General features: G+C 35.2%; 1 protein-coding gene across 1 annotated transcript in view; it reads left to right on the forward strand.

The window, feature by feature from the left end:
- The window catches only part of LOC111144478 (ADAM metallopeptidase domain 32), a 192555-nt gene that overhangs the window by 132090 nt on the left and 34771 nt on the right, over positions 1 to 25694 (forward strand). Inside the window, exons 17-19 of the mRNA XM_022498780.1 lie at positions 7689 to 7794; positions 8882 to 9065; positions 11878 to 11961. Coding sequence (XP_022354488.1) covers positions 7689 to 7794; positions 8882 to 9065; positions 11878 to 11961 — 374 coding nt within the window. The remainder of the gene's footprint in view (positions 1 to 7688; positions 7795 to 8881; positions 9066 to 11877; positions 11962 to 25694) is intronic.

A 25694-nucleotide genomic window follows, 5' to 3' on the forward strand; every position in this document is an offset into this window, starting at 1 on the left:
AAATTTTATTTATTTATTTGACAGACAGAGATCACAAGTAGGCAGAGAAGCAGGCAGAGAGAGAGGAGGAAGCAGGCTCCCTGCTGAGCAGAGAGCCCCGATGCGGGGCCCAATCCCAGGACTCTGGGATCATGACCTGAGCCGAAGGCAGAGGCTTTAACCCACTGAGCCATCAGGTGCCCCCTTAGTTCATTTCTTGATAAAATGTATAAGATAACCTTAATAAGAGAAATCAAGGCCTCAGAAATACTTTATCATAAATTACTTTCTAAATGTTAGTATTAAGAGGGAGTTAATTCGTTTAACTAATGTTTTACCCCAAACTCCTAGACTCAAAACCTGTCAAACATTTTGAGTTCACATGATGCCCCAAGAAAACTTTGTAAGTGGTACACTGGTTGGTATGACTCATAGAAGGAAGGCAGGGACTGTTTTGATAGTACTTGTGCTATTGACTGCTACTGATAGTACTTGTGATAGTACTTGTGCATTTGTCTGAGATAAAATGAAGTTGTCTTAGAAACAGAAATGGTGCTATGGTAGAATTTATAAAGGTGAGAAAAAGATCAATAAGAAGTTTTAGGACTTATATGATGGAAAACAAGTATTCAAAGTGGTCATTCAACTGAGTATGTGTGATCTCATGAATGTAATAGATTAGCTTATAAAGTATCTGTAAGATTGCTCATGTTAATAGCTGAGCTCACTTAACTCAGTATTGCAAGCTCCCCAATTTCTGAAATATATTTACATAGGTTTAGCTGGCTACCTGAGCTCCCACTGGTCCTCAAATACTGGCTCAGTTTGGAACTGTTCATGGATCAATCTGATCTTCCTGTTACTAGTAAACTGTGGCATCTGGTATAGTGTATTTTGTATGGGACATTCATTCCTAAAGTATTTTGGTTTACCACAGTGGCAATTCCCTTTATTGGTTAAAGAATAAATTGTTATTACACAAGTACAGTGTTTCAAAATTTTTTTTTCTTTCTCATATAATATTCCAGAGGTAGGTATGTTGTTAAAGACATCTCAACAACTTGGCTGTATGGCATTTTCCAAGAATCTGTCATCTTTCTTCTTGCTCAGCCATACCTTGTGTCTCTGGTAGAAAATAGTTTCCTGTACAAAATCTTTATACCAGCCTATGGAATCAAGGAAAGAGGAAATGAAACTGTAACTACCTTTTATTTACTGCCATTAACTTGATGTTTTGGGTATATAATGTCTGCTGATTTTCCGATGAACCTAGTCATGTAACCACATCTGGTTGCAAGAGAGTCTGAGAAATCCTTTTTTTTAGCTTGGTGTTTGTTGCCCTGCTAATAATAAAAAACTTCTATTACTGGGGCGCCTGGGTGGCTCAGTGGGTTAAGCCGCTGCCTTCAGCTCAGGTCATGATCTCAGGGTCCTGGGATCAAGTCCCTCATCGGGCTCTCTGCTCAGCGGGGAGACTGCTTCCCTCTCTCTCTCTCTCTCTCTCTGCCTGCCTCTCTGTCTACTTGTGATCTCTCTCTGTCAAATAAATAAATAAAAAATCTTTAAAAAAAAAAAACTTCTGTTACTAAACGAAAAAATAGGAATGGATATTGGGGGCAATTGCCAGTTTCTGTGTTATGTTTCCTTTCTCTTTAGCTCAGCATTAGTCATTAGAAGTTATGGTAGCAGGATACTCTTCCTATTAGTGATGTTTTGTCTGGAGTGCCAAAGTTTATAGAGAGAAGACAGAGATCAGTATGGATCAAAATGTCATGAACTGTTCTATTGATGATAAGCAAGATTCCACAGTAAACTTCTAGATTCATCTTTTTCTGTAGAGACCTCCATTAGGATTTTCTTAGTACCACTTTCCAGGAACCTTCCAATATCCACATGGTTACTGTGGGAAATATCCTATTAGTACAATATGGTCTTATTAATACCTTTATTCATATTTGATTATACTACAGTGGGTACCTAATCAGGCCTGGTCCAATTGCAATACTTTCCAATCTTGATACAGTTAGTCTGTGTTAAGGTGAGCATCTGACTCATGTTAAGGGAGTTGAGGGAGTTCTAAATCTCTTTTCTGGAACTTCTAGACAGTTGAGCCAAGAGAAAGTTCCCTCTAAGGACACCAAACTATCAAATGTAAAGCTCTAGAGTTTTTGGGAGCTATGCTTTTGACCATATGAAGAAAGATGGGCCTAATGGAATAGCAAAAGGAAGCTGGAGGGTAAACATAAATGAAAACAAGAGAAAGAAAGATAAATTACCTATATTTCTTCTTCCAGTGATAGTGTAATAAGTTATATTCCACTATTCTTCTGTTCGTAGTCTCATTTTTTAAATGATTTTTTTGGATTTACTAGAAATGATATTTCTCCATCATTTCAGCTGGTGTACAATACTGATCTATAGTTTATTGGAGGTAGAAAAGCATTATAGGTCAAGGGGCTTCAGATTCAGTAAGTTTATGCTTACTCATCTTACATGCCTTTTAAGACTGTTTCAGAAGCCATGAGGAAAAGATTTCTACTCTCCCCTCTCATCCATTTGTGGTAAATTTAATTAGTTCTATCTGCAAATTCTTTGAAAAATGTAGGATTTATATTGCTTCTTTCAATAAAAATATTTAGGGGACCACAAAACAGAAAATATAATGAAATTAGTGTGTTTGACATTGGAAACATAATTTAGAAGATATCACTAAGAAGTTTGTTTCAAATATCAATCTCTAAAAATCTCTTTTGCCTCAAATAGGATAGGTATAATTCATGTCGGAGGTCTTGGTTTTGGATGTCAAACTCATAAGGAAGAAAGATTATGGGGTATAGTTACCCAAGGTGTTGATTTTTTTCATTCACTCAATAAATGTTTATCTATTACCTTAATTGGGCATGGCACTACTCTTCTAGCACTAGAAAACCAATGATGGACAAGACAAAAAAAAAAGATTTCTATTGTTAAGGAAGTTATAGTCCAGTGAAGGGTTCAGGCAGTAAACACCAAAAGGAGGACAGTGTTGCTGAATTGTTATGAACCAAGCTGAGTAAAGATTATGGTAAGAAAACTAGATTTTATCCTTGGTGTGAATAGGAAGCCATTTGAGATACTTAAGTCAGAGACTGATACATGATTTTTATTTTTTATTTGTTAAAAATATGACTGATTTATGGTATGCAGAATGTACTACAGTGGAGAAGGGAGGTAGGGAGTCAATTAGGAGGCTTTTATAGAATATTAGAAGAGAAATTGATGATCACTCAGGCTAGACTTGGGGCCATTGAGTAGGTGAGACGTGATCATACTCTGGCTGTATTTAGCAAATAGTGTCAATAAGACTTAGATTTGGTGGTAGAAGCGCAGGTAGTGAGGAGAAAAGAAAATCAAGGATGATTTCTGCTTTGGCCTGAACATCTGGTTGACTAATGGTCCTAAAAACTGAAATGAGGAAATCTAGGGGTAAATCAGAATTTGATTTTAGGAATGTTAAACTGTGGATGCCTGTTAGTCACAAGATGAAGTTGAGTTAGATATCAGATTATGAAAGCTAAAATTTTAGCTAACATTTCAGTGGCTCTGTTTATTCTAGTTGAGATAGGCAGCCATCCAACTGGAAACATAAGCTAGTAGTCTCTAACAGTTGTCAAGTAGTATAACCTCAAACTTCCTAATGCCCAATGGTATTTATGAGGATTACCTACATTATTTGCAATAATTATCCCAAATTCACATTTACTGCCCTAGTAGCAGCCATGCACAAGTATCTATGCCAGTGAATTCACTATTTAATTGTACTTCATGGCGTTTGGTAATAGAATACAGGGAACCTAAATATACTATTTGGACTATGGAAGGACAGATTCTCTTAGTAGATTTGGTCAGTATACTGAATACAAGGGAACATTTTGACATGCGACTTCACATTTGCAAAGTGTTGTGTTGCCCTGTTGGTGTTTCCATCTCACCCTAGAAAACCCACACTGATCTTAGAGAAAGTTCCTAACACTAATGAAAGAGGGTGTTTAAGAGAGAAATTAATAATAAAGTTCATTGATAACTTTAGATGCAATAGATGGACTAATAAAAAAATAGGCTAGATGAAGAACACCCACTTTCAACAGAATTCATCTGACTACAGATCTTTCTCAAATTATGATGGGGTTATATCTTGATAAACCAAGGATTTAATACACTTAACCTACTCAATATCATAGTTTAGCCTGCCTTCTCTTGGAGGTCCTCAGAAAGAACATTTCATGAGCCTATAATAGGGAAAAGTCACCTAACACAAAGCCCATTTTGTAATAAAGTGTTGAATATCTCATATAATTTTTGAATACTATAAAAATAGAATTCTTATATGTGTACAAAATGGTTGTAATTGTATTGGTTGTTTACACTTACAATTGTGTGGGTGACTTGCTGCTGCTGCCCAGCATCACAAGTGAGTATCCTACCACTTAGACCAGGAAAAGATTAATGAGCAAAGGGGGAAAAAGAGAAAGAAGCAAACCAAGAAATGGATCCTTACCTATAGAGGACAAACTGATGGTTACCAGAAGGGAGGTGGGTGGAAATATGAGTTAAATAGGTGTTGGGGATTAAGGAATGCACTTGTGATGAGCACTAGGTGTTGTATGGAAGTTTTAAATCACTATATTGTACACCTGAAGCTAATATTACACTGTATGTTAACTAAATGAAATTTAAATAAAAACTTTAAAAAAGAATTCTGCCTAGCACAGTTACCTTCTCTAAAATTAAACTTGCTAATAAACACAGCTACCTCATCTATAAAAATAAATAATATCTACTTCAATGGATTGTTACGAGAATTAAGATGATGTTTATTTAGCCACTGTGAATTCCCATCTAATCCTTCTCTGTTTTCTTTTATGATCAAGGGGTTTGGGTTTCTCTTGTTTACCTGCTTTCATTAATTACATTCCCCCCAACATTCTTTTTCTTTCTTTACCATTTCTTAATTCTCTTTTCACCATTTTAAAACATTGGTCCATCAAAGGTGACTGTGTAGATATCATTAGGAAACGTGATGTTATTTCTAAGTATTCACAATGTTTAATCGGTTCACTTGTAAATGGAGATACCAGGTAAGGAATGCCAATTCAGGACTTGTTAAACACCAAGATATTGTTCAAGAAAAATCAGAAATTGGATAATTCAGTCCCATTTGGAGAGATGATATAAGAATTGTATTTAATCACAGACTACAGACAGTCCCCAACTTACAATGGTTCAACTTAACAATTTTTCAGATTTATGATGGTGCAAAAGCAATTTATTCATTTAGTAGAAACTGTATTTCAGAACTTGAATCCTTTTTTTTTTTTTTTTTTTAAGATTTTATTTGACAGAGAGACAGAGAGAGGAAACAGAAGCAGGAGGAGTTGGGGAGGGAGAAGCAGGCTTCCTGCAGGGTAGGGAGCCTGTTATGGAGCTTAATCCCAGAACTTGAGCTGAAGGTAGATACTGAACTATTGAGCCACAGAGGTATCCCAAGATCTCATTCTTTTTTTGTGGCTGAGAAATATTCCATTGTGTATGTACACCTCATTTTCTTTATTCATTCATCAGTCAGTGGACATTTGAGCTCCTTCCATAATTTAGCTATTATAAACATCAGGGTTCATGTGTCCCTTTGAATGGGTATTTGTGTAGCTTTTGGGTAGATACCTAGTAGTGTAATTGCTGGATCTTAGAATTGTTCTCTTTTAACCTTTTAAGGAACCTCCATACTGTTTTCCAGAATGGCTGTACCAATTTACATTACCACCAAAAGAGCAAGAGGGTTCCCCTTTCTCTACATTCTTGTCAACATTTGCTATTTTCTGTGTTATTAATTTTAGCTATTCTTACAGGTGAGAGGTGATACTCTATTTTAGTTTTGATTTGTATTTCGCTGATGATGAGTGATATTGAGCATCTTTTCATGTGTCCATTGACCATCTGTATGTCTTTGGAAAAATGGCTCTTCATGTCTTCTGCCCATTTTAATTGGATTATTTTGGGTGTTGAGTGTGTTAAGTTCTTTATCTGTTTTGGATACTGCCCCTTTATCACATATGCCATTTGCAAATATCTTCTCCCATTCCATAGATTGTCTTTTAGTTTTATTGATTGTTTCCTTCACTGTGCAGAAACTTTTTATTTTGATGTAGCCACAATAGTTTATTTTTGCCTTTGTTTCCCTTCCTTGAGGGGATATATCTAGAATGAAATTGCTACAGTTGATGTCAAAGAGGTTACTGACTGTATTATCCCCCCTAGAATTTTCATGGTTCATGTCTCACCTTTAGATCTTTCATCCGTTTCGAATTTATTTTTGTGTAGGGTGTAAGAAAGTGGTCTAGTTTCATTCTTTCCATGTTACTATCCAGTTTTCCTAGCATCACTTATTAAAGAGACTGTCTTTTTCCTATGGATATTCTTTCTTGGTTTGTCAAAGATTAATTGACCATATAGATGGGGGTTCATTTCTGGGTGTTCTATTCTGTTCCATTGATCTATGTATCTGTTTTTGTGCCAGTACCATACTATTTTGATCACTACAACTTTGTAATATGACTTGAAGTCCAGAATTGTGATGCCTCCTGCTTTGCTTTTCTTTTTCAAGACTGTTTTGGCTATTTGAGGTCTTTTGTAGTCCCATGCAAATTCAGGATTCTCCTAGTGTACAGGCCTTAGATAATCCCCTCCCATTGAGTTGGAGCAGAACCAGTGAATATGTGATGGAATGTCATTCCTGTGATTATAGTATATAGTAAAGATAAAGGAATTTTCAAGATGAAATTAAGGTCCATCATTAGCTTTGAGTTAATCGAAAGGGAGATCATTCTGAGTGTGCATGACCTAATCATGTGAGCCCTTTAAAGGATGGGAGATGTCAAAGAGATTCTCTTGTTGGCTTGGAAGGAATAAACTGCCACGTGTGAGAGGGCAATGTGATTAGGATGTGAGGAGAGTTCCTAGAAGCCAAGAGCAATCTCTGGCAGATAGTAAGAAAAGGAAGGTAAGGTTATTTAAAACACTTGAATTCTACTAACAACCAATGAACTCAGAAGAGGACTTCAGCCTCTGATGAGACTGCAGCCTCAGCCAATAATTTTATTTAGCCTTATGATACTCTTGAGCAAAAAGAGAACTCATGTGTGTGATATTATAAGTGGATGTTGTTTTAAGTTCCCAAGATTTTGATAATTGTTTACACAGTGATGAAAACCAAGTATAGTAATGAAGTAAAAAATTGTTAATTATTTGGCAGTTTTGTTCCCTTCATTTTAGACTTCCTGAAGATACAGTTAGGTTTATTTAGTGAGATTTTATTATAGACCTGGCTTTTTATGAGTTCGTATTCATAACATAGGAAAGCAAGTATAGTTTTCTTGTATTAACTCTCTATAGCCTTGTTTCAGAGACCACTCTCATGGCTTATGCTTCTATAATTGTCCTTACCCTTAATGATATCTTTTGTGATGGAAATGACTGAAAATGAAACAAAAGGAGTTATAACCATGAGCACTGCTTATCACTTTAATTCTCTTTCCTTATAATCTTACTAGGAAAACTTCTGAGAAGTTTCTGAGTACAGAAGGCAAAGCAAACATATAATATATGAGGGAATGGACTAAGATTAAAAAAAAAAGAAGGGAATTTTAACCCAAATATATTTCTAATGTTGGCAGGTTCAGAAAATGCACCATTTGCCTGCTATGAAGAAATACACTCTCAAGCTGATAGGTTTGGGAACTGTGGTAGAAAAAGAGGTGAATATCAGTTCTGTGAATTGAGGTATGCTATGCAAATACTAAAGATACTTTTCTTATGTTCTTATGTTCTATTTTCAGTTTTTTCTATATATGTCATTCATTCCAGTGGTTTCAAGTATCACACATATGTATGGGAGTGAATCTTAAATCAGATTCTGTAGCCCTGACATCTTTCTTATGCTACAGGCTTAAATTTCTGTCTAATTTTTATACATTTGTATGTGGGTGATCATTTGGCTTCTTAATTCAATCCAAGATTGAACATAATAATATCCATTATGACCTTCCTATTTGAATCTTCTCATTTTTCCTTATAAAAATATTATCTCCATTCACTTCATTGCATGCTCAAGCTGAAGACTGCTTGGTGTCTATAAAATGAAATTAAATTTCTTCTGCATCTGAAGACCAAGTTCTTTGATATTTTGGTCATGAATTTATTCTAACAAACATTTATTAAACATCTATATGCTAGTCGCTGGGCTAGCTATTTGTTAGCAAAGCATACATGGCCCTTGTACTTATGGCATTTGTACACTGGTAAACATGCCATGTAGTTGTTTCCTTGGTTTGTTGTGCTGTTACTTTGTTTAGTAATACCTTATTCTCTGCCTATTGAAATTCTACTAATTATTAAGCTTTGACTCAGATGGTATCTTTTCCATGAAGTTTTCCCTAATTCCTAAGTTAGAATGTGTCCTCATCTTAAATCTTGGTAAGAATTATTTTATTTTATTTTGTTCATAGCACCTTTAATGGGATTTATAATACATTTAGTATCAAACTCTAAGGTCCTTGAGGGTAGGAGTCACAACTTATTTATCTTTCAATCCCTCTACAGAGGGATATGAAATATGAGTGAATTGATTATTTGAAAATAAATATATACATCTGCACAGGGAATAAAGGACCACTAATGCCATTGAAAGATAAGCTTACAAGCTTATAAGAATATTTATTTTAAATGTTAGTGTTAAAATATTACATTTTCTCTAGTAACATTTGATATAAATAGAGAATCGTCTTTTTTTTGGTCAAAGGAAGCAAATCTGAAGCATTCTTAATAGATGTCTAATGTGTAATAATCATATAATTTATTATGTTTACAGGAATCTTCAGTGTGGAAGATTGGTTTGTACTTATCCTACTCGAATTCCTTTTTTCAAAGAAAGTGGTGCTGTGATTTATGCTTTTGTTGAAAATAAGTTATGTGTAACCCTAGACTACCTGTCGACTCAATCAAAACAAGATCCAATGAGAATCTCCAGCGGCTCTTTTTGTGATACAGGAAGGGTAAATTATTTAAAATCTGTTTTTTAAAACTCTAGTTTTATTCATTTCTTCAATAAATATTGTCATTTAAGTGTCAAACTTCATTTCTAGTACTATGTAGCTTAAAGTATTTGGATAAGAAGAAGTTTTGTTTCATTTTGTCTCTAGATATTAAGATGGTAATGGGAATGTTTGATCTTTTTCAGAATTTCAGTATTATGACCAAGGAAACTCCCAAGTATTTTGGGGCTGAAGTGTTGAGGGGAGAGATCTTGGGAATATATTAAGTATTCCATAGCATGGAAATTCACTTTTCTCCTTAGAGAAGAAAAAAGAAATCCCACTTTGTAATATATGTCCCTTTGTAGCCCAGTAGATAATTAGTTCAGGCTTCTTAGAATCAAATCTTCAAAACTAATTTTTTTTGACATTTTGCAAGTTATATAACAAGTCTGAGGTACTACAACTGTAGGTAAAGTGGGGGTAATAATAGCATTTACTCAATGGGGTTATCCCAAAGGTAAAATGGAATAACTGTAAAGTGTTTAGTATGATGCCTGGCACCATGGTGAGATGGTGAGAGCTAAATATAGACTGGCTGTTATTATTGATTATTATAATTAATTATCTTTGAGGCTAACCCAAATCTGGAGAAAACATAGACATAACATAAATTCACTTCAAAATATCATTTAATTCCTGACCAAATCTTTGCTTATGAGGAACCGTAGTATAGTATATGCTGTAGGCATTAAAGACTAAGATGGGTGTGCATCTATATTCTGATGTTTCCACTTAATAGATGATTTTGAACAAATTATTTAATATGTGAAATTGTAAATGGTAATAGCCTCTTCTGGTGGTGTTATAGTTTAAATGAAGTTTCCTATAGGTAGAGTCTTCTTAGTGTATGTGCTGCCGAAGTGAATACAGTATGTAGTCTTCTTAATATTGACTTCTTCGTGCCTCAGAGTCATAAATGCCTCCTCAATGGAGGTATATACCAAGGAGTTCAGTAGATGTATTTTGGCCATGGAGCCAAAACAACTAAAAAATGAAACCTGGTCAACAGATGATTTGATACAATTCAGTTGATAATTTAGTAAGAATAGAATCCTTTTTATAACATAGACAATCCTCAGTGATAATGCATGAGAACACATTATATGAAGTAGTTTTTAATCACATGTGATGAAACATTCTTGGCAATTTCTTTTAGTCAGTAGCATCCTTATATAACAGGACTCTTCATCTCAGTTTCAAGTGAGGCAAGCAGACAATAAAGACCACATTAGGAAGAGAGTTGTTAGACACACCACCATGGCCAAGAACTACTGAGAAAACTTAACTCACACAGTAAAGGATTAAAAGGTATAGTTTGGATTTAGAAAGGGTTTTGTGAGGCCATTTCTTTGAAGAGAGTTGTGCTGTGCTATAATGTTTAAAAGGAAATCATTTTCACATATTTAATCTCAAAACAAATCTCAAATTCTTTAGAAAAAGTATGATTATATTCATATAAGAGAACTGCAATATAGAAGTTGATATTGTTTATAAATATTGGAGTTGGGAATATATGCTTAATCCTCTGGTTATTACACTTTAAACACAAAGGGGTTATATCTGGATGTTTCATACATTACATAATAGAATATTAGATATGTATAGCATATATATTTTTTAAAGATTTTATTTAGTTATTTGACAGACAGAGATCACAAGTAGGCAGAGAGGCAGGCAGAGAGAGAGAGGAAGGGAAGCAGGCACCCTGCTGAGCAGAGAGCCCGATGTGGGGCTTGATCCCAGGACCCTGAGACCATGACCTGAGCCGAAGGCAGAGGCTTAACCCACTGAGCCACCCAGGCGCCCCTGTATAGCATATTTTTAAAAAGATTCCTTTTGCGGCACCTGGGTGGCTCAGTGGGTTAAGCCTCTGCCTTCGGCTCAGGTCGTGATCCCAGGGTCCTGGGATGGAGCCCTGCATCTGGCTCTCTGCTCAGTGGGGAGCCTGCTTCCCCCTCTCTCTCTGCCTGCCTCTCTGCCTACTTGTGATCTCTGTCAAAAAAATAAATAAAATCTTAAAAAAAAGATTTCTATTATGTTTATTAGGGGACTCTAATAATAGCTCAAATTTGATTAAAACTTAATAAATGCCTTGATTATGTTGAATTGGTTTTCTTTCAATATAAACTTTTCATATATGGAACAAAAAATAAAATTGGAAGATGTAAACTGTGCTCTTAGGGATAGTTTTGTTAGACTTCAGGGTATTATAATAAAAAGTGGTTATATTGTTATGATTTTTGTTGGTCTTGTTTTATTTATACCTTCTATTTCCCTACACTGAATTATTTTTTAAGACTAATTTTTAGAGAAGATTTAGGTTCACAGCAAAACTGAGAGGAAGGTATAGAATTCCCATATACTCCCTTGCTCCCACACAAACATAGTCTCCCTTATTATCAATAATCCCCTACCAGAGTGGGACAGTTTTTACAACTGATGAACCTACATTGACACACCATTATCACCCAGTCCATACTTTATATTAGGCTTATCTGAAAAACCCCTCAATACTTGGAGATTAAACAGACATTTTTAAATAGCACATGTGCCAAAGGAGACATTTTAAGAGAAATTGAAAAATACTTTGAACTAAATGAAAATGAAAACAACATATAAAAATTTACAGGTTACAGTAAAAGTAGTACTTAGATTGAAATGTATTACATTGAATGGTTGGTCTTACTGTATAAAATTACTGATTGTAATCTTAAGACAGTTGGATTCCTGCATCATGGAAAAAGGTTTTTTGTATTTTTTCTTTTTTTAGATATGTGTAAATCACGAATGTGTAGATGCAACTGACGTTATAAGTCAATCAGTCTTTTGTGCACAGAAGTGCGGAGGACACGGAGTAAGTAAGCACAAAATTTTTGTTTCCCCAAATCACATCTATCTTGGTCACTTTATAGCATCATTTAACTAAGTTATTCAACATTTATCGTGTTTCTTTTATTTGAGAGTCTGTGTTGTGTCTCGCTTATGTGGAGTTAAATTGGGTCACTAAATTTGTAACTAAAGGTACTTTTAGAGAACATTATATAGAATTAAATTGTTAATGACCTTAATAGATATATTCTTAAAGACGGCTACTTTTCAGAGGTGTTCAATGAATACATTCACCTGTTCATTAAGGGAAGATAATTATGCCATAATTTGTGTGTCTCTGAATATGTGCAGTGAGGAAAAACTATTGGTTTTATCTTCCTTTTTAAATATACTGTTTCTTTAGCAGTTTTAAGTTCATAGCAAAATTGAGAAGTACACAGATTTCCTATTTACCTCCTAACCCCAATACACAGCTTCTCTCACCATCATTGTTCTCCACCAGAGTGGGGTACATTTGTTACAATCATAAACCTACAAAAACATCATTATCAGTCAAAGTCCATAGTTTACGTAGGGTGTGCTCTTGGTGTTGTTTGTTCTACGTGTTTAGACAAATGTATAATGGCTGGTATCCATCATTAATAGTATCATATAGAGTATTTCCATTGCCCTAAAAATCTTCTATGCTCTGCCTACTCACCCCTCCAGTCCTCCTACTCCTGAGAACTATCAATCATTTAAGTGTCCCCATAGTTTTTCTTTTTCCAGAATGCCATATAAGTTGGAATCTTATAGTGTGTAGCCTCTTCAGACTGGTTCCTTAGCTTAATAATATGCATTTAAAGTTCCTTCATGTCCTTCCCTGGCTTGATAGTTCATTTCTTTTTAGTGTTACTATTCCATTATTTGGATGTTAGCATAACTTACTCATTCACCTACTGAAGATAGGTATCTTGGTTGTTTCACATTTTCAGTTATAAATAAAGCAGCTATAAACATTCATGTGCAGTTTTTAATATGGGAATAAATTTTCAGCTCATTTGGGTAAATTCTAAAGACTAATTAACTGGGGATGCCTGGGTGGCTCAGTCATTTAAGCATCTGCCTTCAGCTCAGGTCATGATCTCAGGGTCCTGACTGAGGCCTGTGTCAGGCTCCCTGCTCAGCGGGGAGTCTCCTTCTCCCTCTCCCTTTGCCACCCATGCTCATGCTCTTTCTCTCTCTCTCAAATAAATAAACAAAATCTTAAAAAAAAAAAAAAAGCAAAGGTCAAAAAACCTTCATTTAGGTCTTTTGGTATGATTTTTTTCTTACCCTTTCATTTGGGATATATTCCTCTTCTATTCATTTTGTCTAACACTCTGTTTGTTTTTATGTATTAGGGTGGTCAGCTACATCTCCTGGTCTTGAAAGTAGTAGCTTTGAGTAGAAGAGGTTTTGTGGTGCGCTGCAGTGCAATGCCCCCTGGTCACCAGAAGCAGCACTCTGTGTGTCTTCTGTGTGGACTGCACGTACCCTGCTATGGTGGCTGAGCCATATTTGCCTCAGCCCAGCAAGCTGCAGTGATCTCCTCTGCCTGTTGTTGGCTCACTGAGCAGGGTTTGGTTCCTGTGCTGTTAAGAGACCTGTCTGAGGTCACCACAGGTTCTCTGGTAGAAAGGATTGCCAATCAGACTAGGTGCCTGCAGTCAGCCTCCGTGCTATAACTATGGGTGCACCAAATGGTGGGGCTTGCTCTTTATGTGGCCAACTGAGAGGTTTTTATTAGTGGGTGGGGCTGGTAGGCCAACTAGACATCCACAATTAGTTTCTTTGCCATGGTTGCAAGCATGCCAAATGGCAGCGCTTCCTCTGTGTGCAGCCAGCTAAGAGGCCTGGCTGGAGCTCTATACTGGTGTGTGTGGTTATCTCCATTTTCCCCAGGGCAGAAGTCACTCTGGAGAGACACTCTTCCTGCTGGGGTTGTTTGCAATGGGAGGCAGGGCAGGAGCTCCTTTGGAGAGATGCTTGCTACAGCATGCAGGTCAGATAGGGCACGTCTGATGGGGAATGTGGAGACAGGCCATGCAGTGCTAGTTAGATAGAAGGAAAAAGCACTGACTCCCACAAGTGTCAGCTGTCTAAGCTGGGGGAGGTGAAGAGAAATTGTGCCCACCAGCAATTTTATTCCTGGAGGTATCTACTGAAGATACTGTACGTATTTTGAGATAAGTAAATAAACCTTCTTCGTGTATATCCTCGGCACTTTTCAAACTATTGCTTCTGTGCTGTGTTTTAGGTCAAGTTATTTATTATGCTGACTCTTTAAGGGTGAGGACTCAGTTTGCTATCATCCTCTAGCTCTCCCAAGTTAAACCCTGATGATTTAAAAAGTTCCTCCTACCTTTTTTAATGTAGTCTTCTCTCTATGGTGGATCATCTGTTCTACCAGTTTTCAGGTCATTTTCAGAGTTAGTTGCATATATGTAGCTGTTATCTCAGTGTGTCTGTGGGATGAAGTGAGCTCAGGTTTCTCCTACTCCACCATCTTCCCTGAAACTCTCCTATTTTTTCTTTAAATTGACTTTCTGTCCTGTTTTCCTCACTTTCTTCTGGAACTCCAATTATTCTAATATATATGTTTGACGGTTTCCCATTAGATCATGTGTTATTTTCTTCATTGTTTTTCATTCTGTTTTCTTTGTTCTACTATAACGGGATTATTTAAAAGTTCCTATAATCTGGATCAACAGTCCTATCTTCTGTTTGTTTTAGACTGCTGTAGGTGCTCTCTATTGCATTTTTCTTGTCATTTATTACATTCTGTATCTCTGTAATTTTTTATGATTTCCCTTTGCTAAATTCCTCAAAATAGCTTTGTTGAATTCTTTTTCAGCTAAATTGCCAAATTATGTTTTGAGTTCAGTTACTGGAGTATTATTGTTATCTTTTGGTAACAACATGTTTCCAGGATTCTTCATGTTCCTCAAGTTTTGTATTGCTCTTTTCACATTTGAAGTAGTCAGCTTCTTAAATCTTTACTAGTTGTCAGCAGGTGGGAGATAATACTTGCTGGTCTTACTTATATCTGGGTCTTTTTACAACCTTGTATGGATATATTTGCTCCACATTTCTTGCACCCTCTCGTGGCAGAATTCTTAAGCTAGTATAGACATATAGACATTGTTTCTTTTAACACACCAAGTCAGCAGCTGGAAAACTGTTTTCCAGAAGATGTGCTACAGCTTAAGTTTGTGATCTCTCTCTTGTTCAAGGAACCTGGCCTGGTTTTCTGAGGGTACTCCTTGTCTACCAGAGCTTTTTGCTGCCACACTCAGGAACACATACAAGGAGCACAAGAGTGTGGGGAGTTGTGGGGTTAACACTTGGGGTGTTTTGGGTGCCCCTGGATCAGGTAAGGGGCAATATTTTGTGAGGATCTCCCAGCAACTTGTGGGCAGGTTTCCTACTGGAGTAATGAAAGCATATTGCAGGAACTGTGTCCCTTTAATGCCCTTTGATAGAATTATCTGCCAATTTCCTGATTTCTTCCTGCCCCTCAGCTGCAGAGATTCCTGCCTCAATACTCTGGGTGTTGTGGGAGAGAAGTGGATTTCTCCAGCCGTGTCCTGTACAGCTGGGTCAGCTGAAGGCTTACTCACTACTTTCTCTTTTCTCTGTAGAAGAGGTCACTGCTGGCCAGTTCGGCCCTGGACTATGTGCCATTGGGGGAGGGATGGCACTGGCAGATACTCTTACCCTCTTCAGTGCATCTCAACTATTATTTTATTTATTTTGTTTGAGGGTGATGCTTCAAAGGAATGCAGGAATCTATTTTTGGGAAACTATTCCTGGGAAGACTTCTGTAAGGCTCTCTTTTCCTTCAGTTTCTGCCCACATCTGCACTCTCTGTGTTTTTGCCAACTGCCTATTAGAGGAGCTGAGTCCTCTTCACTGACTCCTTCTGATTCCATAGCCCATACTCAGGTCTGTCTGCCTATTACCTGATGCACAAGTGGGCAAGACTCCTCCCAGGCTTCTTGATATGTAGTGCTTGATTCCACAACTCTCGCAGAGGTACTTTTGTTCATGGATGATGCTGAAAATTAGTTGTTTTTATAAAGGGGGACCAAAGGGGCAGGAGTTCTTATGAGACAGTAATTCTTTTGTCAAACACAAAGCCAGTTTTATCTCTTCCTTCCCAGTCCTTATACCTTTTATTTTCTTATCTTGTCAATACGATGTTGTAAAGAGGGACTTTCTTGCCTTTTTCCTGACCTTAATGGAAAAGCTTTAATCTATTATTAGGTATAATTTTATCTGTCAGGTTTTTAAAAAAGATATTCTTTTATCAATTTGAGGAAGTTTCCCTCTATAGCTTTCTAATAGTCTTTTATCATTATGGGGTGTTCAACTTTGTTAAATAATTTTCTGCAATTATTGATATGGTCATGTGATTTTTCTTTTTTAGTTGTTGATATATGATGGCTTACATTAATTGATTTTCAAATGTTGAACCATCCTTGCGTACTTGATACTCACTTGCTCATGGTATATAATACTTCTTATACATTAATGGAATTAATTTGCTAATATTTTGTTGAGGATTTTTACATCATTTTTCATGGGAGGTATTGATCTATAGTTTTTTTTATAATGTCTTTGTCTTTGGTATTAGGGTAATGTTGGCCTTATAAAATGTATCAAGAAGTATTCACTCTACTTCTAATTTCTGAAAGAGATTATAGGGAATTGGTATGATTTCTTCCTTAAATGTTTGGTAAAATTCACTAGTTAACCCAACTGGACTTATGCTTTCTATTGTGGAAGGTTATTAATTATTAATTTAATCTCTCTCTTTTTTAATGCCTTCAAAATACCCTGCTAAAATGGCCTAGTTTTTTTTTTTTAACAGTCACCAATCTAAACTTTTTAATTTTATATTACATTATTGTATTTTAAAATTTTTATTCAAGTATAATTAACATACAGTATTATATTAGTTTTGGGTATACAATGTAATGATTCAACCATTTTATGTATTACTCAGTGCTCATCACAATAAATATACTTTTAATTCCTTTCATCTCTATTACCCGGCCCCACCTAGCTCCCCTCTGGCAACCAGCAGTTTGTATTCTGTATCTAAGAGTCTGTTTTTTGTTTGTCTTTTTTCTTTATTAATTTGTTTTGTTTCTTAAATTCAACATGTGAGTAAAATCATATGGAATTCATCTTACTCTGACTGACTTATTTTATTTAGCATTATACCCCCAAGGTCAGTCCATGTTGTTGCAAATGGCAAGATCTTATTCTTTTTTATGACTAAGATTCCATTATATATATATATTATATATACATACATATATATAATATATATATATTGTATATATGTATTCCTTTATCTATATAATAAATATCTATATATATAATATGTATTATATATATTATATATATTTTCACACACACACACACACATACACACACACACCATCTTCTTTATCCATTCATCTGTTGATGTATACTTGAGCTGCTTCCATGTATTGGCTATTGTAAATTATATAGCAATAAACATAGGAAAATATATATATATATATATATATATATATATTTATATATATATATCTGCATATATGTTTTTGAATTAGTGTTTTTGTTTTTTCTGCGTAAATACCCAGTAATGGAATCACTAGATCATATAGTATTTCTGTTTATAAGATCATATAGTATTTCTCTTTATAGTCTTTAGAGGAACCTCCATACTTCTTCTCCACAGTGGCTGCACCAATTTACATTCCCACCAGCAGTGCACCAGGGTTCTTTTTCTCCACATCATTACCAACACTTGTTATTTCTTGCGTGTTTTATTTTAACCATTCTGACAGGTATACAGTGATATCTCATTTGGATTTGATTTGTATTTACCTGATGATTAATGATGTTGAACATACTTTCATGTGTATGTTGTCCAGCTGTATGTCTTTGGAAAAATATCCATTCATGTCCTCTGCTCATTTAATTGGATTGGTTTCTTTTTTTTATGTTGAGTTGTATAAGATCTTTTATATAGTTACTAACCCTTTATCAGACATGCCATTTGCAAGTATTTTCTCTCATTCTATCAGATGCATTTTTGTTTCTTGATGATTTCTTTTGCTGTGCAGAAGCTTTTTATTTTGGTATAGCTCCAATAGTTTGTTTTTGCTTCTGTTTTCCTTGCCATAGGAAACATATGTAGAAAAGGTTGCTTTGTCCAGTGTCAAAGAGATTATTGCCCATGTTCTCTTCCAGGATTTTTATGGTTTTAGTTCCCAAATTTAGGTCTTTAATCCATTTTGAGCTTATTTTTGTGTATGGTGCAATAAACTTATCCACTTTCATTATTTTCATGTAGCTGGCCAGTTTTCCCAGCACTAATTATTGAAGAAACTCTTTACCCCACTGTATATTCTTGCCTCTTCTATTATAGATTAATTGACCATCTAAAGATGGGTTTATTTTGGTTCCTCTATGCTGTTCTATTGACGTACATGTCTGTTTCTGTGCCAGTACTGTACTGTTTTGATTACTACAACATTGTAGTATATCTTAATGTCTGGGGTTGTGATACCTCCAGCTTTGTTCTTCTTTCTCAACCTCTAATTGGCTGTTCAGGGTTTCTTGTGTTCCATACTAATGATTTCAGTATTATTTGTTCTAGTTCTGTGAAAAATGCCATCTGTATTGTGTTGAGAATTGCATTGACTCTGTAGATTGCTTTGGATAGTATAGACACTCTAACAATATTCATTCTTCTAATTCCTAACCATGGAATATCTTTTCATTTACTTGTGTTGTCTTCAATTTCTTTCAGCATTGTTTTATAGTTTACAGAGTATAGCTTTCTCATCAATTAGGTTAAGGTTATTCCTAGATTTTGTGGAGGAGGGGTACAATTCTTATGGGATTGTTTTTTTTAATTGCTCTTTCTGCTCCTTGTATTATATAGAAATACAACTGATTTATGTGTATTAATTTTGTATCTTAAAAGTTTACTGAATTCATTTATACCTTCAAATAGTTTTTTGGTGGCGTCTTCAGTGTTTTATATGTATTGTATTTTACTATCTGCAAATAGTGACCAATATGGATGCATTCTTTTTATTTTTTCTTGTCTGATTGATGTGACTGAAATTGCCAGTACTATGTTGAATAAAAGTAGTGAGAGTAGACCTCCTTGTCTTGTTCTTAGTCTTAGAGGAAAAGCTCTTGGTTTTTCAACATAGAGCATGATGTTAAGTATAGGGTGAGAGTTTTTATGATAAACTGATATTGAATATTAAATGCTTTTTCTTCATTTATTGAGATGATCATGTTATTTTTATCTTAATTTTGCTAGTATAGTATCACATTGGTTAATTTGGGAATATTGAACCATCCTTGAATCACCAGAATAAAATCCTACTTGGCCAACTGAATAAATTTTTAAATGTGTTGTTGAATGCTGTTTGCTAATATTTTGTTGAGAATTTTTGCATCTGTGTCCATTAGCGATACTGGCCTATAGTTCTTTTTTGTTTGTTTTTCTTGTGGTGTCTACGTCTGGTTTTGCTCTCTATTAAAGCAATTCTGGCCTCATTGAATGTATTTAGGAATTTGCTTTCTTCTTGTAGATTTGGACTAATTTGAAGAGAATAGATATTAATCAATGTCTACTGCATTTATTAGTATTTTCCATTTATTGTTATTATTCTTTGTTCCTATTTATGTCTTCCACTGTTTTCCTGTCTTTGTGGTTCTAGTTGAGCCTTTTATACGATGCTGTTTTCTCTCCTTTCTTAACATATCAGTTATACTTCTACTATATATTAGTAGTATATACTATCTACTATCTACTATGTAGTATATACTATATACTATATACTATGTTTACTTTTTTAGTAGTTGCCCTACTGTTTGCAATATACATTTACAACTAATCTAAGTCCAGTTTCAAATAACACTGTCCCACAAGTAGTGTAAGTAATCTTATAATAAGTAAATAATCTATATCTTATTTCCCAATCTTCATATCATGCTGTGATTCATTTTACTTACACAAAAGCATAGATACTTGTTGTTATCATTACTTTGAATAATCTGGTATCTATTAGATCAATAAAGAACAATAAAAGTTTTTATTTTATGTTCATTTACTCCATCCTTAATGCTCCTTTTCTCTGTATGTAAAATACAATTTTTCTGCCTTGTATAGTTTTCCTTTTCTCTGATGAACTTCTTTTGTCATTTCTTCCAAGGTAGGCCTGCTCTTGACAAATCTTTCAATTTTTGTTTGTCTGAGAGAGTCTCTTTTTTCCTTTTAAAGAGTATTTTGCAGGATACCAAATTCTAACTTGGTGATTATTTTCTTAAGACACTAAATATTTCACTTCATGCTCTTCTTGCTTACATCAATTCAGATAATGGTCTAAATGTAATTTTTATCCTTGCACCTCTCTAGATTCCCCCCCCCTTTCTGGCTTTTTTCAAGATTTTTCTTCATCTTTGATTTTCTAAAGTTTGAAGATGATCTAGCTAGGTGGAAATTTTTGCTTGTTGTTTTCTGAGCTTCTTGGATCTATGGTTTGGTGTCTGACCTTAAAAATGTTCAGTTATTATTCATTTAAATATCTATTATTTCTTTATTTTCTTAATGTATTCCAAATACACGTATGGTGTGCCTTATATAGTTGTGCCACAGTCCTTGGAATTTCTGGGGTTCTTTTTCAGTCTTTATTTCTCATTAGTTTTCAGTTTTGGAAGTTTCTGTTGAGATACCCTCAAAATCAGAGATTCTTTACTCAAGCTTTACAGGTCTACTCCTGATTCCATCAAAGTCATTGTTTATTTCTTTCACAATTTTATCTCCAGCATTTCTTTTTAGATTCCTCCAGAGACAGAGAGAAAGGGAGAGTGCATACAAAGAAGGAGAGGGAGAAGCAGACTCCCTGCTGAGCAGGGAGCTCAATGTGGGACTCCATCCCAAGACCCTGGGATCATGACCTGAGCCGAAGGCAGAGACTTAATCAACTGAGCTACCTAGGCGCCCCTTTAGGTTCTTTCTTAATAGTTTCATTTTCCACCTTTTATTACCCATCTATACTTGCATGCTGTATGTTTTATCCATTAGAGCCCTTAGCATTCCTGGTCTGATAATTCTGACATCCTTGCTTTAGCGGAGTCTGGTTCTGGTGTTTGCTCTGTTCACATTGTGGTTTTTGTTTTGTTTTGTTTTTGTTTTTTTGTATGCCTCGTGATTTTTTTCTTGGTAGCTGTACATGATGTACTGAGTAAAAGAAACTAATAATAATGTATTGGTAAATTGTGTTGGAAAGGTGGGGAGGTGGTAGAATTCTGTAATCATATATAATTAAGTCTCATTCTTTTAATGAGCTTATGCTTCTGGTCTGTGAATTTCACAAGTGCTTTTAAGTTTTTTCCCTCTTTTATGTGGGACAGTATGGCTAGAATAGACTGGAATTGGGCATTTCCTTTCCATTATGTCAGTTAGGCTCTGAAAAAAACTCAATAATTTTAGCCTCTGGTAAAATAGTTTCTCTTTAAGTTAGGTCTTGTTAAGAAGAACAGAATACTCCTGCATATTTCAAAACTGGTACTTTTCTCTTCCCCCTGCTGTGAGTACAGGGAATTTTTCTTTTATATTTTCTGTGAGAATCTGGTTGAGCTTTTGGATGTAAAACTCAAAAAAGTATGGGGACACTCTAATAACTAGACCCCCCACCCCTGCAACACACTGAAGTTTCTAACTCTAATGGAGCCTGCAAGTAGTACATCAATGACAATTTCATTTTTTCTACTCTGGTACTGATTCCCATGTGGGCTTCTGTTTTGTTAAGTTGTGACTTTGTGTATTTGCCTGTATCTCCAGTTTTGGAGGTGATAGTTTGTTTGTGATCTCACCTTTCTGATGGATATAGAAGAATTGTTAATTTTCAGCTTATTCAGCTTTTTACTTATTAGGATAGAGTGGTGACCCCCAAGCTCCTCACATGCCAGACAAGAACAGGTGTTCTGTGCTTGTTCTCACAAAAATTTGAATAGTAGGTCTCTGCTGCTATAGCTAGAGAGATATAATTGGGCATATATAAATGGAAAATTTATTAAAATGCTTTTCCGAAAACAAAATGAAAACTGCTCTACTAAAACTTCGCAGAAGTCTTCCAGTGCAGTGACAGCCAATCCGGCCAATCATATTTCTTTCTTTCTTTTTTTTTTTTTAAAGATTTATTTATTTATTTATTTGACAGAGATCCTAAGTAGGCAGGGAGGCAGGCAGAAAGAGAGGAGGAAGCAGGCTCTCTGCTGGACCCTGGGATCATGATCTGAGCGGAAGGCAGAGGCTTTAACCCACTGAGCCACCCAGGCGCCCCCAGCCAATCATATTTCTATATAAATACTGAGATTAAATCATTTGGCATTACAAGTACTAAGTAACTATTTGATGAATTGACTGTTAAGGCAACTGACATTGAGTAAATTTGCCTAGGCAAATTGCCTTTATGTAGGTTGCCTTTCAGAAAATTAGCATAAAGTCAAAATCACACAATGGTACAATAACAAATATTAGAATAATAAGGAAAAAACAGATTGTAGTGTATAGGAAGTTTAAAAACCCCTCACATTCTAATACAAGTGTAAATCATTATCCAAATTAAAAAAATATTGTCTGTTGAAAATTTTGTTTCAGGGTTCACAAATTTTTAAAATATGCCAAAGGAGTAAATAAACAGGTAAGGCAAATTTGGTATACAACCATGGACATTAAATAGTTATGTTGCCATTGACATACTTACTAAGTTATGTTTTTTTTATTGTAGATTATTCTTTTGAATATCTCTGTGCATGCACATGTGTGTTCGTATACATGTATTTTTGGTGATAGGATTACATAATTATACCAGGGTTATGACATTAATTTTTGTGTTGTTCTCTTGTTATCAGTCTCCATGTATCATTACTTTTTTGTTTACTCTAGACTCATTTATTCAGGTACAAAGCTATATTCATATAGACATGTATTCTTTGATATTAGTTAATAAGTTAAGCAGTTAAGCAGTTAAGATCCCAGAACTGCTAGGCACAATGTAGGAATGCAAATATTTGCTGAATGTATATCTATCATCTATCTATCTATCATCTATTTATCATCTATTGATTGATAATAGCTAGATAGATACATATAGGCATATCACACTTTTCCATATCTTACTTTTTCGTTCAACAATGCTTCACTCAGATGCTTCCAAATGAGGAGATATAGATTTAGTAAGTATCCTTGTATATGTATGTCCTTGAATGCTAGAACCTATGTTGCTCTGGGAAGGTCACCGGGAGTGTGATCTATATATATATATATATATATATATATATTCAAAATTTTAATGATAGATTTGTTAAAGCCAAATTATTTTTCACAAATGCCAGAACACTTTTAATTTTACTTACAATGTAAAAAAACTACCTCTTCCCCCCATCTCTCTCCTTTATTCCCAATCCTCTTGAGCAATGAGTGTTATAAATATTACCTTTGAACACTCTGGGCATGTCAAAGAAAATTTATTTGGAGGCTAAATTTGTCTGATAGGTCAATTGTTGACTTGCTAACGATGCAAATTTTCACTCCTTCAAATTCCTAGATACTACTTATTTTCTTTCTTCATAATAAAAGTACTACTTATTTATCATGAAAGACTTTGGAAATTTAGAAATCTAAAATAGAAAGTAAAAATTAACTCTATTTTTTATAATGCAGACATAACTGTTCTCCCGAAAGCTTTGTTTCTTTGTTCCATGAATCTTCAAGTGTATATATGTATACGTATAAGTATGTATAAATTTATTCATTCATTCACTAAATATGTTTATGTATACATGTGTAGCCTCATTCATTTAGTCATTGATTCAACTAAGAAGACGTGGTACTATGTACAGAGGGTAACAGCATGATTTCTCTACCCAAAGCATTTTCTTCTAAGAATTTTTCCATCGTTTAAACATTGCCTAAAAATTGTTATAGAAAATAATATTATATAACTTTATTTCTTTTAACCGGTCCCATATGTTCAATATCATGTGATGTTTGATTCTTCTTTATTATTGAAATTTGCTTTTATGAGAAACTTGTATATTATTTCTGTGGGAGAGGTTTCCAGAAGTGGATTATAGAGTATAAGATACTTAATCACCTTTAAGATCACCTAAAATTTTTAAGTGATTTCCAGAAAGTTTATAAATTTATCCTGTGGTAATAAGTGTATGAGCATGTCTCTCTCAATTCTTCCTTTGAAGCCTAAGTACTATTTTATTTTTATTTAATTTTTATTTTTTATTAAATTTTTAATTTTTTATATATATTGTATTATTAGCCCCAGTGGTACAGTGGTACAGGTCTATGAATCACCAGGTTTACAAACTTCATAGCACATACCTTCCCGGTGTCCATAACCACACCACCTCTGCCTACTCCCCTGCCCCTGGCAACCCTCAGTTTGTTTTGTGAGATTAAGAGTCTCTTATGGTTTGTCTCCCTCCCAATCCCATCTTGTTTCATTTATTCTTTTCCTACCCCCCAAACCCTCACGTTGCCTCTCAACTTCCTCATATCAGGGAGATCATAGGATAATTGTCTTTCTCTGATTGACTTATTTCACTAAGCATAATACCCTCTAGTTCCATCCACGTCATCGCAAATGACAAGATTTCATTTCGTTTGATGGCTGCATAGTATTCCATTGTATATATATACCACATCTTCTTTATCCATTCATCTGTTGATGGACATCTAGGTTCTTTCCATAGTTTGGCTATTGTGGACATTGCTGCCATAAACATTTGGGTGCACATGCCCCTTGGGATCATGACATTTGTATCTTTAGGGTAAATACCCAGTAGTGCAGTTGCTGGATTGTGGGGTAGCTCTATTTTCAACCTTTTGAGGAACCTCCATGCTGTTTTCCAAAGTGGTTGCACCAGCTTGCATTCCTACCAACAGTGTAGGAGGGTTTCCCTTTCTCTGCATCCTCACCAGCATCTGTCATTCCCGACTTGTTAATTTTAGCCATTCTGACTGGTGTGAGGTGGTTTCGATTTGTGATTTCCTGATGCCAAGTGATGTGGAGCACTTTTTCATGCATCTGTTGGCCAACTGGAAGTCTTCTTTGCAGAAATGTTTGTTCATGTCTTCTGCCCATTTCTTGATTGGATTATGTGTTCTTTGGGTGTTGAGATTGATAAGTTCTATATAGATTTTGGATACTAGCTCTTTATCTGATCTGTCATTTGCAAATATCTTCTCCCATTCTGTCAGTTGTCTTTTGGTTTTGTTAACTGTTTCCTTTGGTGTGCAAAAGCTTTTGATCTTGATGAAGTCCCAATAGTTCATTTTTGCCCTTGCTTCTCTTGCCTTTGGCACTGTTCCTAGGAAGAAGTTGCTGTGGCTTAGGTCGAAGAAGTTGCTGCCTGTGTTCTCCTCAAGGATTTTGATGGATTCCTTTCTCACATTGAGGTCCTTCATCCATTTTGAATCTATTTTCGTGTGTGATGTAAGGAAATGGTCCAGTTTCATTTTTCTGCATGTGGCTGTACAATTTTCCCAACACCATTTGTTGAAGAGACTGTCTTTTTTCCATTGGACATTCTTTCCTGCTTTGTCAAAGATTAGTTGACCATAAAGTTGAGGGTCTATTTCTGGGCTCGCTCTCTATTCTGTTCCATTGATCTATGTGTCTGTTTTTGTGCCAG

Source organism: Enhydra lutris, unplaced genomic scaffold, assembly GCF_002288905.1.
Source record: "Enhydra lutris kenyoni isolate GAN:26980312 unplaced genomic scaffold, ASM228890v2 scaffoldscaffold11, whole genome shotgun sequence".
Classification (NCBI taxonomy): Eukaryota; Metazoa; Chordata; class Mammalia; order Carnivora; family Mustelidae; genus Enhydra; species Enhydra lutris.